We start from the raw sequence: 16,456 nt of genomic DNA, 5'->3' as shown, positions 1-16,456 counted from the left end.
GTAAAAGTGTCCATCTCTTTTTTTTTTTTCTTCTGTTGTGGCATATGCTGCAGGTGCCTGCTCGTTTTTCATATGTGGGTAACAACATTTAACTATGTATATATATTTCCGAATTGGTTTAACTGCCACCCGCCTGAATCTATTTAAAATCTAATTTTTTTTAATTTCAATCACCCGACCCGACTTGACCCGCGGATACAATCTAATTTTTTTTTATTTCATCCGCCCGATCCGCGGATAATCCGCGGTTGTGCCCGCAAACCGCGCATCTCTAGTATATTCAGAAGGTTTCTAAGAATGTAAGTTGTAACATTACGAAAACATAAAAGTAGTCACAACACGGTACAAGAACCAAATCGTAATGTTACACAATCATAATCCTGAAAATCCACTATTATGTTGGATCCACTATGGACTGGACTCTCACAATATTATGTCAGACCCACTCGACATCCATTGCATTCGGTCTCCCCTGGGGGGAGTTACACACATATGCGGTCCTCTCCAAGGTTTCTCATAGTCATTCACATCGACGTCCCACTGGGGTGAGTTTTTCCTTGCCCTTATGTGGGCTCTGTACCGAGGATGTCGTTGTGGCTTGTGCAGCCCTTTGAGACACTTGTGATTTAGGGCTATATAAATAAACATTGATTGATTGAAATAAGAAGTCATACTAAATTAAATGACAATACACAAAGAAAATTACTACTATCATTTTTTTCTATAACATTGCAACTTAATTCTTCTCATAAAATACATTGACAACTTTATCGTCATATTTCGGTTTTTCAAATAAAATTATTTGTCTTGTATTATAATGGAGCATCTTTTATAGAAGATCGATACACTGCAGTTTTTTCCCCCAACAGTCACCACAATACAACACTCAGAGGAACTCTTAAGAGGGTCTCCTTACTCATTTATTTACAAATATCACTGACACACATAAACTTCATTTATTACAGTGGACAACCAGTCTACAGACTGTGTATGACGGTTCTTCTTTTGAGGCTCTGCACGTACTCCTTGGCCTGATCCAAGCTGGTCCTTTCCTCCGTTTTGGGCGGCGATCCCTCCACTAGTTTGACGAAGTAGTGACAGTTCACTTTGTCCATGATGCCGAACATCCCTCTGCCGTGGTAGCGGATGCGCTTCAGGTACATCCCTTTACCGGAGAATGACTCGGCTGCAGACGAGGCGAGGGAACATTTAACTCACCTAATGTTACATACTCTCAGTGTTGCCTTGTGGGATTATAATAAACACTATTTTAATGTCTAATTTTAATGTAAAAGGGAGCAACCCCTCGCAAAACAAAAAAAAAGCATGTTAGTAGTGTTGGATTGTCCTCTAGTGGACAGAAATGGCATTACAACAAAAAACATATAAAGGGGAATTTACATTTTTAACCCTAGTATATTATTGCAGTATTATAGTTTAAAATTAATTTTCCTTTCAATTAAAACAGAAATGCCACAACTCAAGACTACGATTTTAATACATTACTTTTAGAGTGTGGATTTTGATTTAGACAACTTTGTCATTTTAAAAAATTATTAAAAAGGGAATAAGCGGTAGAAACTGGAGGGATGGATGGATGGATTTTCAATCCATTTTCTACAATATCTTCATTCGGTTCACAGGTAAGATGGAGCCTATCCCAGCTGACTTAGGGCAAGAGGTATGGTATATTCTAGACTGGCAGACAATTTATTGTCCATCCATCCATCCATTTTCTACCGCTTATTCCCTTTGGGGTCGCTGGAGCCTATCTCAGCTACAATTGCGCGGAAGGCGGCGTACACCCTGGACAAGTCGCCACCTCATCGCAGGGCCAACACAGATAGACAGACAACATTCACACTCACATTCACACACTAGTGTTGCCAATCAACCTATCCCCAGGTGCATGTCTTTGGAGGTGGGAGGAAGCCGGAGTACCCGGAGGGAACCCACGCAGTCACGGGGAGGACATGCAAACTCCACACAGAAAGATCCCGAGCCCGGGATTGAACCCAAGACTACTCAGGACCTTCGTATTGTGAGGCAGATGCACTAACCCCTCTTCCACCGTGCTGCCCCAATTTATTGTCAAAATATAATATTCCTATAGCAGTATATTATAATTTTCTTTATAGAGTTTACTGCTGTAAAAGTAACGCAATGGTTGATTACTTTTTTTCTGTAAGTGTAATAGCTAAGTGTCCCAATACTTCGTATGTATAAACAGTATGTGTCATTTAATTTACATCCTCCTGCAGACACTCACCTACATACAAGTTGGATTTGTACTCCACGTTGTGGTTCTTTACCGCCATCTCCTGAGCTTCCAGGAGCACCTAGAATGGGAGATTAGAAGTGAAGACAATTCTTACATTTTTCATTGAATTAAAATAAATAGGTGAACCAAAATGGTGCAACTTTGGACCTCTTTCATGATCTTGGCCCCTTTCTTGTCATTGAAGCCCAACTGTGCAATAGCCTCATCGACACTCATGCCTCGAATCTGCGAAAAGCAACATTTTATAGTAGTTACTAGGGTTGTATGGTATACCGGTATTAGTATAGTACCGTGATACTAATGAATCATATTCGGTACTATACTGCCTCTGAAAAGTACCGATCCACCACCCCGCCCCGTCGTGGTCACGTCGTGTCATTGCTAGTTTACGAGCAGACGAGCATGTTCGGCAGCGCACAATCACGGAGTACATACAAACAGACACAGTGTGTAGACAGAAAAGGGAGAATGGACGCATTTTGGCTTAAAAACTAAAGATAAAGGTGAAACTATAACACTGAAACACCCTCAGGAAGAAGTGCTTTAGGACATGGCTAGCGGCTAAAGTCCAGCCGCTGTCGGCGGTGTTTTAGCTGCTTCTAAATCACTAATCCTTATCTCCATGGCGACAAATAAAGTAAGTTTCTTACAAGTATCATCCCTGCAGGACGAGGAATAGCTAAACATGCTTCACTACACACCGTAACTCACCGGCGTCAAAATGTAAACAAACGCCTGACACCTGACATCCACTGTAATGATACCAAGTACAAGAGCGTATCTAGTCGATACTACTACTTCTTTCGTTTTTTAAAAATGTATATTATGTTTATAACCTCAGGAAATATGTCCCTGGACACATGAGGACTTTGAATATGACCAATGTATGATCCTGTAACGACTTGGTATCGGATTGATACACACATTTGTGGTATCATCCAAAACTAATGTAAAGCACCCAAACAACAGAAGAATAAGTGATCATTACATTTTAACAGAAGTATAGATAGAACATGTTAAAATAGAAAGTAAGGAGATATTAACAGTAAATGAACAAGTAGATGAATAATTAATTTTCTACCACTTATCCTTAATAATTTTGACAAAATAATAGAATGGAAAATGACACAATATGTTACTGCAAATAGGGCTGGGTGATATGGCCTTTTTTACTGTCACGATACACGATATATATCTCGATATTTTGCCTTAGCCTTGAATAAACACTTGATGCATATAATCACAGCAGTATGATGATTCTATGTTTCTACATTAAAACATTCTTGTTCATACTGCATTAATATATGCTCATTTTAAACTTTCATGCAGAGAGGGAAATCACAACTAAGTCAATTGACCAAAACTGTATTTATTAAACAGTTATTAAGGAGTGGCACAAACATTCATGTCATTTCCAAACAGAAAGTGCAAGATTGTCAGAGACATTTTAAAACAAGCTATTAGTGCACTTTTGTGCATGATGTCACTAAGATGACATATCAAAACAACACTAAATTAAAGTGCACTTTTTGTACAGAACGACACTACGATAGTTTAAAACATATAAAGTGCACTTTTGTGCATGATGTCACACAAGATATTTCTAAAACTGTCAAATAAATATGAGCTGCATAATAGGAAATCCAATAGTGTATGTCCTTCGCTATGTGGTAGGTTACTGCGGACGTTATCTCCTTCTGTTGTTGACTATTTTTTTTTCATACAGTGTTGATGTGGAAATGGTTGCCTCGGCATTTTGTTGGTGTGGCACCGAACGGAGATGTTGACATGCGGAGTTTCAAGCACTCTTCATTCTCTAGCAGGTGACTTTTCAAATGATGCTACATATTAGCAGTAATGCTACTTTTTGTAGCAACGCTTTTGCCCCACACTTGACAAATTACGGTTGTCTGTTCGACATATTCCCGCTTGAAGCCAAACCACCGCCAGACGATGGACCCCCTGCTGTTTTTCTTGGGAAATTACCGTATTTTTCGGAGTATAAGTCGCACCGGAGTATAAGTCGCACCTGCCGAAAATGCATAATAAAGAAGAAAAAAAACATTATGCAACTTTCATAAACTATGAAAAAAACTGCGACTTATAGTCCGAAAAATACGGTAATTCTTCCTTCATTTGTTACCAGATTCGCACCTTCTTTCTCTCGTATTACCACTCGCAACACAGCTAACGTTACCCATGCCGCTACCTCTCTGCTCCGCAGGGGCGTATACGTATGTGACGTATGTAAGAAGGTGCGCTTGTCTATGTGAGAAGGAGAGACAACAAAGAGTGAGAAACGCCTGAAGTGTAATGCCCGCAGCTAAAAGCAACTGCGTGAGAACGTATACTCCGATATCACAATATACCGCATTTTTCGGAGTATAAGTCGCACCCGAGTATAAGTCGCACCTGCCGAAAATGCATAATAAAGAAGGAAAAAAACATATATAAGTCGCACTGGAGTATAAGTCACATTTTTTGGGGAAATGTATTTGATAAAACCCAACACCAAGAATAGACATTTGAAAGGCAATTTAGAATAAATAAAGAATAGTGAACAACAGGCTGAATAAGTGTACGTTATATGACGCAAATAACCAACTGAGAACGTGCCTGGTATGTTAACGTAACATATTATGGTAAGAGTCATTCAAATAACTATAACATATAGAACATGCTATACGTTTACCAAACAATCTGTCTCTCCTAATCGCTAAATCCGATGAAATCTTATATACGTCTAGTCTCTTACGTGAATGAGCTTAATAACATTTGATATTTTACGGTAATGTGTTAATAATTTCACACATAAGTCGCTCCTGAGTATAAGACGCATCCCCGGCCAAACTATGAAAAAAACTGCGACTTATAGTCCGAAAAATACGGTAGTCATTTTCTATATCGCACAGAGACAAACCCGCGATCTATCGAGTATACTCGATATATCGCCCAGCCCTAACTGCATATGTCAGCAGACTAATTAGGAGCCTTTGTTTGTTTACTTACTACTAAAAGACAAGTTGTCTGGTATGTTCACTATTTTATTTAAGGACAAACTTTCAATAAGAAACATATGTTTGATGTACTCTAAGATTTTGTGTTTAAAATAAACACAATAATGCAATTTTTGTGGTGCCCTTTATTTAGAAAAGTATCAAAATAATTTTATTACCAGTATCAAAATATTGGTATCGGGACAACACTAGTAGTTACCATCTTTTTATTCCGATTTACTTGCGCAATTTGAATGCATGATGTTCTTTAAACTCACCATTTTGGCCAGGTACCACATCTTGTCTTTGCTGTACTTGATCTGTCTTTTTGAATGATAGATCTCCTGTTTTTAGGAAGAATGAAATAGAACTACTATCGCTATTTAAACATGTAATCGCATTCTGTACTGGGGACATACTGCGGGTCTGCGGGGCTCATCTGGAAGCTGAGGTGGATAAATGATCTTGTTCTTCCTTTCCCAGTTCTTGACGTCGAGTGAAGCGCTGGTGTGGAGGCACGGCATCTGTTGGGCACCGCCTGCTCCTGCTGCCAACCTGGACAAACAATAAAAAGCATATCTAACACACTGTAACACTTGCAATAACTACTTCAGCATCAAGGAGTTGGAATTGGGGGTTAAGTAACCAAAATGATTCCCAGGCGCGGCCACCTCTGCTGCTCACTGCTCCCCTCACCTCGCAGGGGGGTTAACAAGGGAATGGGTCAAATGCAGAGGTTAATTTCATCACACCTAGTGTATGTGTGACAATAATTGTACTTTAACTTTATATTCATTCCAGGAACTTAATTTGCATACACACCGGAAATAGCAACCTGTCTAGCGCCAATGTCCTTCTGACTAGCTCTAATGCTAACGTTACAAATAGCGCTTCTTACCTCGGATGTAAAATACCAAGTATACGCCGTATGGATGAAAATCCTGTAAATAGACAAAGTGGCGTCAATTATGTATGTAAACGTAAAGAAAAGAGGCAATTTGTGGGCATGTGCCTCACCGACGGTCGTCACGGCGCCGGCCATGTTGGCTTGTTCCGAGTCCCGACAACGAATCACTTTACGGCAGTGTTATGTTTACACTCTATTTGTATTAACTTTATTGAAAGCGTAAAATGTATTAATTTAAATTATATAATCAGTATACAGCGGACACATGTTACGATAAACACTTAAAATTACACTTGAAATAGACAAGTATGTACTAGCAATTTTTTAATTATTTTTTTTATTGAACAACAAACATACATTTATAATTCACGCAAAAGTCAAGGCACTTTCAACATCAAGGAAAGAAAACAAAAGCAAATACAGATAGAGTAGTAATACTAAAAAATATGAAAAAAATTGAAAAATTAAAAAAGACAAAAAGGGCTACCTAAATCACTTTAAATGTTTTTAACAAGGATATCAATTTAAGGGCTTTTGTACTCTTAATCATCCTCCAAGATTTGATTGATTTGACCCATTAAGCCAATTAGAAAATGTACGCCTTACTTTCTTAAATCAACATTTATGTCGATTTTTTTTTTGCCTGGAGCATTAATAATGTTGACAAACGTCCATCCATCCACTTTCCATGATTTACCATTCATTTATTAACGTGGACCCCGACTTAAACAAGTTGAAAAACTTATACGGGTGTTACCATTTAGTGGTTAATTGTACGGAATATGTACTGTACTGTGCAATCTAGATTTAGAGACTTAGACTTCCTTTTTATTGTCATTCAAATTTGAACTTTACAGTACAGATAAGAACGGAATTTCGTTTCATTAGCTCATGGTAGTGCAGGATAAAAAAGCAATAAAGTGCATGTATAAATAAATAAATAGGTTACTGTACAGATAAATATATTGCACTTTTTCATATGCATCCATGTTTATGTATATGCTGTATTGTCTTTTTTATTCCAGCGAGTTAATCCATTTTGGGGGGAGTTGAGGGGATAATTTAATTATGATGCGTTCAAGAGTCTTACGGCCTGAGGGAAGAAGCTGTTACAGAACCTGGAGGTTCTGCTTCGGATCTACTAAAAAAAGTCTCAATCAATCAATCAATTTCTACCGGTTGTCCCTTTGGAGATTATCATGTTTTGTTTGTACACAGCTAGCTCAACAGCATGATGTGCTGTGTGTATCATAATCAATATTACAGGGACTCACTCGACGGACAGTTGTTCGTCTGGTCAAGCTGACCGGGGACATTTTTTCCGGTTTGTTTTGGGTAAGCATGCCATTTATGTCTAAATAGCTTAGCTCCAAGTTCCACATGTACAGTGTCAATGTCACACCGACCTCACTCTTTCAGCTTCTGTCTGCTCCAAAGTTTCACCGTTCTTTCTAAAAGCAGTAGTTCATCCTCTGTATATTCAGCTTCAAAAAGATAATGTTGTGAATCCTTATTCGTCCAAAAATAGTATTCTTCAATGTTTCTTACCAAGTCTGCCATGGTTAGAACATGGTTTGTTGCCAAAAGTCAGAAGTGAGCTACTATGAAAACGAAAATAAATGCGCTGAGGAAATCAGAACAAAAAAGACCAAAATACGGTAATTATAGTACATACTACATATTGTTATGAATAGAGGTGCAATCTTTAGGCACCTCACAATTCGATTACGATTCAGGAGATAGATTCGATTAAAAATCGATTATTAATACAGCTTTAATTTATGTACTGTATATTAATGCAGTTTTACATTTCTTTTCGTTTCACTAAATAAGCATTCGAGCAGTTGCAACTTTTAAAAAGAGTGCATTTGTAATAAGAAATCGTTAAATTGATTCACATCACATTTAATACATAAAAAGAGCCAACTGGAATTATATCAAACTGATTTTTGATGTTGATTGGAACGTGTCATTTTGAAAATGCTTAAACGAAAATTAAAAGTATGTTGGAGTTCGGGTGTTGGTGGAGGGAACAGTGATAAAGTAATCTAAATAATTTGTGTTAAAAAGGGGGCAGATAAATACAAGAATAGTATTCTTCCATCTGCTCCTTTCTGATCATGGAAATGTATAAGAAACAAAAAAAAACAATGAAAGTGTCAACTGTATATGGCTTGTATATACCGGTATCAGAGGTGGGTAGAGTAGCCAGAAATTGTACTCAAGTAAGAGTACTGTTACTTTAGAGATTTATTACTCAAGTAAAAGTAAGGAGTAGTCACCCAAATATTTACTTGAGTAAAAGTAACAAGTATGTTGTAAAAAAACTACTCAAGTACTGAGTAACTGATGAGTAACATACAGACACATATCATATACATATATATATATATATATATATATATATATATATATATACATACACACATATATATATATATATACACACACACATATATATATATATATATATACACACATTTATATATATATATATATATATATATATATATATATATATATATATATATATATACACACACACACATATATATATACAGTATATAATTTATATTTATTTATTTTGCCGTGTTTGTTTACATGTTAAAGGTGTTTTAATGAATATACATGCATGTTTAACACATATAGATTCCTTTCTTTCATGAAGACAAGAATATAAGTTGGTGTATTACCTGATTCTGATGACTTGCATTGACTGTAATCAGACAGTAGTGATGACAAACGTCCACGTTTTCAAATGGAGGAGAAAAAAAGTTCCTCCTTTCTGTCTAATACCACATGAAAGTGGTTGGTTTTTGGCATCTTATCTGTCCAGCTTCCATATTCGTTTTTATACACTTTACAAGAAATACATTGGCGGCAAACTCCGTAGCTTGCTAGCTTGTTTGCGCTAGCTTTCGGAGACTCTTGTTTTGAAAGCGCAGGCGCGATGGAGCGGCACTTTTATTGTGAAGACAGGAACTGTGCAGTCAGTCTTTAGGCTTGTGACGGGATGTACGTTTGAAATAAAATAGTGTCTTTTTTCCTTCACACTTTTGATTGATTGATTGAAACTTGTATTAGTAGATTGCACAGTACAGTACATATTCTGTACAATTGACCACTAAATGGTAACACCCCAATAAGTTTTTCAACTTGTTTAAGTCAGGTCATGTGACCGCCTGGCTCTGTTTGATTGGTCCAACGTCACCAGTGACTGCATCTGATTGGTGGAACGGAGTCAAACGTCACTAGGGACTGCATTTTATTGGTGGAACGGAGTGAAATGTCACCAGTAACGCAGGCACTTTGAAGGTCTGTCTGACAGACCAAAACAAACAAAGCGTGCATTAAACAGATCGATAAAAATTAGTAGCGAGTAGCGAGCTGAATGTAGATAAAAGTAGCGGAGTAAAAGTAGCGTTTCTTCTCTATAAATATACTCAAGTAAAAGTAAAAGTAAGTTGCATTAAAACTACTCTTAGAAGTACAATGTATCCCAAAAGTTACTCAAGTAGATGTAACGGAGTAAATGTAGCGCGTTACTACCCACCTCTGACCGGTATGCATTTTCATGAAAGGAATAAAAAGAAATGATGATGATGATGATGATGATGATGATCTCAGCATTTCACTAGCAATTCTAGTATGGGCTCAGTCGGCTTCCGTACGAAAGGCATTTACGACACCGTTCCGTCGTACGGCCGTTGCTGTGACGCTACTCGGGAAACATGTGAGAGGTGTTTCATGTGTACTCCCCAGATACTTTATCCAAAAAATATTCAACCGGTAAAGTCTAAATATGCACGAAAGGCTGCTTCCCGCCTCTCCTAACTGGTACTGTTCGCGGTGCTGTGACGTCAACAGCAGCGGTTTGCTGGGATACGGAGCCAAAAACGTACTCAATTTGATTGACGTGTCTGCATCCACCTGCAGGACTGTGGGTAAGCAAGCACCACTTACATTATCCAATTAAGGAGTCTTAAATGTTATTATTTTTTTTGTCTGCTGACTGAAGTAGTGAAATAAATCCACAAATGCATTTCGCCTGTTTAATTCGGGCTTCCTCAGGTGTGATGATTAGCTTGCTTGCATGACGACTAGTTTCGGTGGATTTAAAGTAAAAGTACCAATGATTGTCACACACACACTAGGTGTGGTGGAATTAGTCCTCTGCATTTAACCCATCCCCTTGTTCACCCCTGGGAGGTGAGGGGAGCAGTGGGCAGCAGCGGTGACCGCGCCCGGGAATAATTTTTGGTGATTTAACCCCCAATTCCAACCCTTGATGCTGAGTGCCAAGCAGGGAGGTAATGGGTTCCATTTTTATAGTCTTTGGTATGACTCGGCCGGGGTTTGAACTCACAACCTACCTATCTCAGGGCGTACACTCTAACCCAGGGGTCAGGAACCTTTTTGGCTGAGAGAGCCATGAAAGCCAAATATTTTAAAATGTGTTTCCGTGAGAGCCATATAGTATTTTTTTTAACACTAAATACAACTAAATGCGTGCATTTTTAAGTAAGACCAACATTTTTAGAGTATAATAAGTATCTTATTCTTTTTAATAACATTGTTATTCTGAAGTTAACCAATAATAAATAAAATACTTCTTACCATTAATGAACAGGTGCGGAAGAAAACGGATTGATGGATTAAAATGCATGAGAATGTTTTATATTCTGAACGTTATTTTTAACACTGTGATTACCAGCGGAATTATTCATTACTTATCGTGTTAAGCAATGTCGGCTAAGATTTATCTGAGAGCCAGATGGAGTCAATTAACTTGTCCACATTCTTTAGTTCGTGGCTCACAATGTAAATGTTATGTCCATATCAAATAAATAAATGTTAAAAAAAAAGGGGTGTCCAAGCTTATATAAGCTTTGTTGTTGAGATGCTATTACATGATTTTAGCTGAATTCAACATTCAGGTCAATCAATCAATCATCCATCCATCCATTTTCTACCGCTTGTCCAGTTCGGGGTCGCGGGTGTGCTGGAGCCTATCTCAGCTGCATTCAGGCGGAAGACGGGGTACACCCTGGACAAGTCGCCACCTCATCACAGGGCCAACACAGATAGACAGACATAATTCACACTCACATTCACACACGAGGGCCAATTTAGTGTTGCCAATCAACCTATCCCCAGGTGCATGTCTTTGGCGGTGAGAGGAAACCGGAGTACCCGGAGGGAACCCACGCAGTCACGGAGAGAACATGCAAACTCCACACAGAAAGATCCCGAGCGCAGGATCGAACCCAGGACCTTCGTATTGTGAGGCAATCAATCAATCAAAGTTTTTTTATGTAGCCCTAAATCACAAGTGTCTCAAAGGGCTGCACAAGCCACAACGACATCCTCGGCTCAGATCCCACATCAGGGCAAGAAACAAGTCAACCCAATGGGATACAATGAGAAACCTTGGAGGGGACAACCCCCCCCCCCCCCCCGGGCGACCGGGGCAATGGACGTCGAGTGGATCTTAGTTAATAGTGTGAGAGTCCAGACCATAGTGGGGCCAGCAGGAGATCATCTTGAGTGGACACGTACCCAACTGATGCACAGATGAGTGGTCCACCCCGGGTCCTGACTTTGAACAGCTAGTGAATCATCTGTGGTCCCCTAATAACCAGGGACAGAGCAGAAAAGAGACGGCAGATCAACTCGTCTAAAAGGGGGGTCCATTCAAAAGCTAGTGTATACAAATTAGTTTTAAGATGGGACTTAAATGCTTCTACTGAAGGTGGCATCGAAGTTGTTTTTTGTTAAAACATTTAATGTTTCAGGTGTCCTCGCGGGGCATAAAGGCTTGGTGTCGGGCGTTTCCTTCTGCCAGGATGCGACGCAAACTCACATCTGTGCCACGTCCTCCTGCGATGGCATGGTCCTCTTCTGGGACACAAACACCCAAAGTCTGATAAGGGAGGATGCAGCTCATCAGGTAGGTTGTAAAATTCTGCGTCTTTGTCGAGTCCTGTTTTTTTTTTTAAAGCTTGTTTCCTCCTCAGAATCCTGTCACGGCCTTGCACTGGTCCCCCCTGGACAAGAACTTGGTGGTGTCAGGGGATGAGAAGGGGATCGTGGTGTGTCACTGGTACAACACAGGAGACACCGCAAGTTTCTTCCCGGAGCCCAGAAACATCATCTGCCTCACCTGCTCCCCTCACACGTGGAACACGGTGGCTGTCGGGTAAGATAGCATAAACAGTAGATTATTTAAAAAGCAAAAACAACAAGAGAATCCCTTTTACAAATTGCTCTTGAGTTAATTACAAACTTGAGAACTTTTTGGCTAAAGTGACAATTTAAGCAAACAAAACAAAATGTGCAGTGTTATCTCCTTAGGTGAGTATTTTTATTGCTATGCTACTTTTTTTTATTTTTTTACATCCCTACATATTGGATTTTACACTGTACCTTTCATTTTTACTAAGCCTAAACTCATACTTAATATATTTTACATTTCAAATAGTATTTCTGTCCATTTTGTATTTTGTATTTACTCTTTTTGCATTTGTTTTATTTTATTTTATTTTATTATTGAATTTACTTGTATTATTGTATTTAGGTTCAAGGTTATTTGATATCATTATTTATTACTATTGTTTTTTTTTAACCTTTACCCAGTCCATGTATTAATTTATTTTAATTTACAGTCTTAACCACATTGTAGATTTTTGGGGGATTTCTTTGTTTAAACATATTCTTAAATTTTTAGGATTTTAATACACAATTTCCGCGCATAAATTGACTAAATACACTAAAAATATCAATACTACAGTAGTATTGGTCACCAGTGCAGACCTAACCAGTTAGTGTGTGCTCTTTAGTATCACGGCCACTGATTGGCTACGGTTCAGACAGTATTACTATATTGGCCTAGAAGAGTGTAAATGTGACTAAAGGATGTTTTTTCATGCTTAGAAGTCTCTCATAATGTTGAAAAGTATATTTAGAAAGTTGTAAACAGTTTTTTATGCTCTAGCTATGACAATAATTAATTTGTAATAAATAATTCCTACTTCGTGGAAATTCACTTATCCCGGTTATTTCTGGAACAAATTATCGTTGATAACCGAGGGATGTCTGTATGTTTAAAGGCCTACTGAAATGTGATTTTCATATTTAAACGGGGATAGCAGGTCCATTCTATGTGTCATACTTGATCATTTCGCGATATTGCCATATTTTTGCTGAAAGGATTTAGTAGAGAACTTCGACGATAAAGTTCGCAACTTTTGGTCGCTGATAAAAAAGCCTTGCCTGTACCGGAAGTAGCAGACGATATGCGCGTGACGTCACAGGTTGTGGAGCTCCTCACATCCGCACATTGTTTACAATCATGGCCACCAGCAGGGAGAGCGATTCGGACCGAGAAAGCGATGATTTCCCCATTAATTTGAGCGAGGATGAAAGATTTGTGGATGAGGAAAGTGAGAGTGAAGGACGAGAGGGCAGTGGGAGCGATTCAGATAGGGAAGATGCTGTGAGAGGCGGGTGGGACCTGACATTCAGCTGGGAATGACTAAAATAGTAAATAAACACAAGACATATATATACTCTATTAGCCACAACACAACCAGGCTTATATTTAATATGCCACAAAATAATCCTGCATAACAAACACCTCCCCCCTCCCGTCCATATAACCCGCCAATACAACTCAAACACCTGCACAACACACTCAATCCCACAGCCCAAAGTACCGTTCACCTCCCCAAAGTTCATACAGCACATATATTTCCCCAAAGTTACGTACGTGACGTGCACATAGCGGCACGCACGTACGATCAAATGTTTGGAAGCCACAGCTGCATGCGTACTCACGGTACCGTGTCTGCGCATCCAACTCGAAGTCCTCCTGGTAAGAGTCTCTGTTGTCCCAGTTCTCCACAGGCCAATGGTAAAGCTTGACTGTCATCTTTCGGGAATGTAAACAATGAAACACCAGCTGTGTTTGTGTTGCTGAAGTCGGCTGCAATACACCGCTTCCCTCCTACAGCTTTCTTCTTTGCTGTCTCCATTGTTCATTGAACAAATTGCAAAAGATTCGCCAATACACATGTCCAGAATACTGTGGAATTTTGCGATGAAAACAGACGACTTAATAGCTGGCCACCATGCTGTCCCAAAATGTCCTCTACAATCCGCGACGTCACACGCTGACGTCATCATACCGAGACGTTTTCAGCAGGATATGTTGCGCAAAATTTAAAATTGCACTTTAGTAAACTAACCCGGCCGTATTGGCATGTGTTGCAATGTTAATATTTCATCATTGATATATATACTATCAGACTGCGTGGTCGGCAGTAGTGGGTTTCAGTAGGCCTTTAAGTTCTATTTTATTTTACTGAAGTTTAAACAAAATATGCCTAGTCTATCAATGTATATCATAATTATAGCTAGCTAACTAAACGCTGTACTTTCAAATGTATACACGCACGCGGTCACACTGTTTTGTCGTCACGAAGGTACAAAGACGGCATGATTGTGCTGATTGACGTAAGTAAGAAAGGCGAGGTGACGCACCGTCTCCGCGGGCACGAGGACGACATCCACTCACTGGCGTGGTGCCCCGTCGCCGGCGAGGACGCCCTCTTCTGCCGAGCGGAGGCTTTCGATGGTAGAAATGAACTCCGAGGCAAACCATATTCATTTTATGTCAATGACACGTGGTGTGAACATATCTCGCATATCTTCCAGCATCTAACGGGATTAGTGCAGGTGAGGAGAAGGCCTGCTACCTCGCTTCCGGAAGCAAAGACCAGACAGTGAAGATTTGGAGCACGGCAACGGGGAAAGGTAAGGTGCTTTGAAGCAGTTTGGCTGTAATGTAAAAACTTTACCGCTGGGGGCGGTATAGCTCGGTTGGTAGAGTGGCCGTGCCAGCAACTTGAGGATTCCAGGTTCGATCCCCACTTCCGCCATCCTAGTCACTGCCGTTGTGTCCTTGGGCAAGACACTTTACCCACCTGCTCCCAGTGCCACCCACACTGGTTCAAATGTAACTTAGATATTGGGTTTCACTATGTAAAAGCGCTTTAAGTCACTAGAGAAAAGCGCTATATAAATTTAATTTGCTTCACTTCACTTTATTTATAACGCTTTTATTTCTTGGGAAAAATCACTTTATAATCAATGGATTAAATTAGTAACTAATAATTAATTAATATTTTTATATCAATTACTGTAATCCCTTGCGCTGTTATTTGGTTTCAGACATGACTGCGATAAATTGATTTCCGCCAAGTAGGAATCATGAAATATGAATCAAATATTTTCCTAACCAGAATATTTTTATTATTACAATATTATTCAAATATTTGCATTGAACATTTTTTTTAACATACCATAATGTGAGCCCTCTAGGCATTACATGATATATTTTAGTCACCTTTACCCTCTTTTAGCCCAATAGAGTAATGCTAACCCAGGCTGAGCCATTCAGTGGCCACAATACTGAACAGAGCGCTCTGATTGGTTTGATGTCATCTAGAGGCCAATGCTACTGTGGTAATAATATTTTTAGTTTATTCATTAATTTGTATGCTTGAAAATGTCTAATTTAGCAAAAATGTTGTAGATTATGCTTTAGTAAAATGTGATAAAGCGGTGAAGCTGCAATATTTGAAACACGTTGTGAGGTACGACTCTAATATGATAAAGTAATCAGTAAATAATTACATTTAAAAATGGTATTATGACACAATTACTTAGGTAATAAGCACACAATAAAAGAAGATAACATTTTAAATACAAATATTCCTAAAAAAAAAAAAATTGTCCAAAATAATTCTAATGAAGTACTACAACTTGAAGATGGAAGAACTAACTGGTTTAGCAAAAAGCATTCATTAGATGAAGGCAGAGTATTAAAACTATATTTGAAAAATGAATAAAACAAAATACTAATTTAAACTAATAAAAACATGTATTTCAAAATGGAAAAAAAGAGAAAAAATAGTAATGGCAAGAAATACTCGGTCAAAGTTAACGCAATAATAAAGCGTTAACTATAAGTTCTTTAAAAAGCTCTATTTTTTTTTTTTGGCGCATGCGTCCTGACTCCTTTTTTAACCCTGGACCCATAACGTAGCATGTGGAAATGTAATAGCGTGCTGTTACTGTTGAGCCACAAGCTCAAAAAATAGAGATCAGAAATGCACAAAGAAAAGGGTACAATATGAAAATTCAAGGTCCAAATCCATGGCAAATCATTTTTACCATGACAATTTTATCTTGGATCTCTGTAAGAAGACA

General features: G+C 38.7%; 2 protein-coding genes across 2 annotated transcripts in view; one reads left to right on the top strand and one right to left on the bottom strand.

Moving 5' to 3' along the window:
• Window positions 1-898: 898 nt before the first annotated feature.
• mrpl22 (mitochondrial ribosomal protein L22) lies at window positions 899-6,346 on the bottom strand. The gene is made up of 7 exons (XM_061961625.2): window positions 6,295-6,346; window positions 6,176-6,218; window positions 5,697-5,832; window positions 5,556-5,621; window positions 2,429-2,506; window positions 2,270-2,339; window positions 899-1,186 (listed from the first exon to the last, which is right to left on the bottom strand). The coding sequence occupies exons 1-7, from the start codon at window positions 6,317-6,319 to the stop codon at window positions 978-980; spliced, it is 627 nt and encodes a 208-aa protein (XP_061817609.2). The 5' UTR covers window positions 6,320-6,346; the 3' UTR covers window positions 899-977.
• Window positions 6,347-9,852: 3,506 nt separating this feature from the next.
• gemin5 (gem (nuclear organelle) associated protein 5) overlaps window positions 9,853-16,456 on the top strand; it is a 37,763-nt gene continuing 31,159 nt past the window's right edge. The window contains exons 1-5 of the mRNA XM_061962682.2: window positions 9,853-10,128; window positions 11,980-12,134; window positions 12,202-12,383; window positions 14,668-14,819; window positions 14,900-14,998. Of these exons, the coding sequence (XP_061818666.2) occupies window positions 9,987-10,128; window positions 11,980-12,134; window positions 12,202-12,383; window positions 14,668-14,819; window positions 14,900-14,998 (730 nt within the window). The 5' untranslated portion in view covers window positions 9,853-9,986. The remainder of the gene's footprint in view (window positions 10,129-11,979; window positions 12,135-12,201; window positions 12,384-14,667; window positions 14,820-14,899; window positions 14,999-16,456) is intronic.

Source organism: Nerophis lumbriciformis, linkage group LG09 (assembly GCF_033978685.3).
Source record: "Nerophis lumbriciformis linkage group LG09, RoL_Nlum_v2.1, whole genome shotgun sequence".
In the NCBI taxonomy this organism is placed as follows: domain Eukaryota; kingdom Metazoa; phylum Chordata; class Actinopteri; order Syngnathiformes; family Syngnathidae; genus Nerophis; species Nerophis lumbriciformis.
This window is presented reverse-complemented; position numbering and strand designations above follow the sequence as displayed.

Bases quoted from the DNA above. Each gene is read 5' to 3' on its own strand.
- mrpl22 (XM_061961625.2), bottom strand. From the start codon at position 6,319: ATGGCCGGCGCCGTGACGACCGTCG. The intron at 2,340-2,428 runs GTCCAAAGTTGC...CTCCCATTCTAG, and splicing joins GGGCCAAGATCATGAAAGAG to GTGCTCCTGGAAGCTCAGGA. The intron at 1,187-2,269 runs GTGAGTGTCTGC...CCTCGTCTGCAG, and splicing joins CAAATCCAACTTGTATGTAG to CCGAGTCATTCTCCGGTAAA.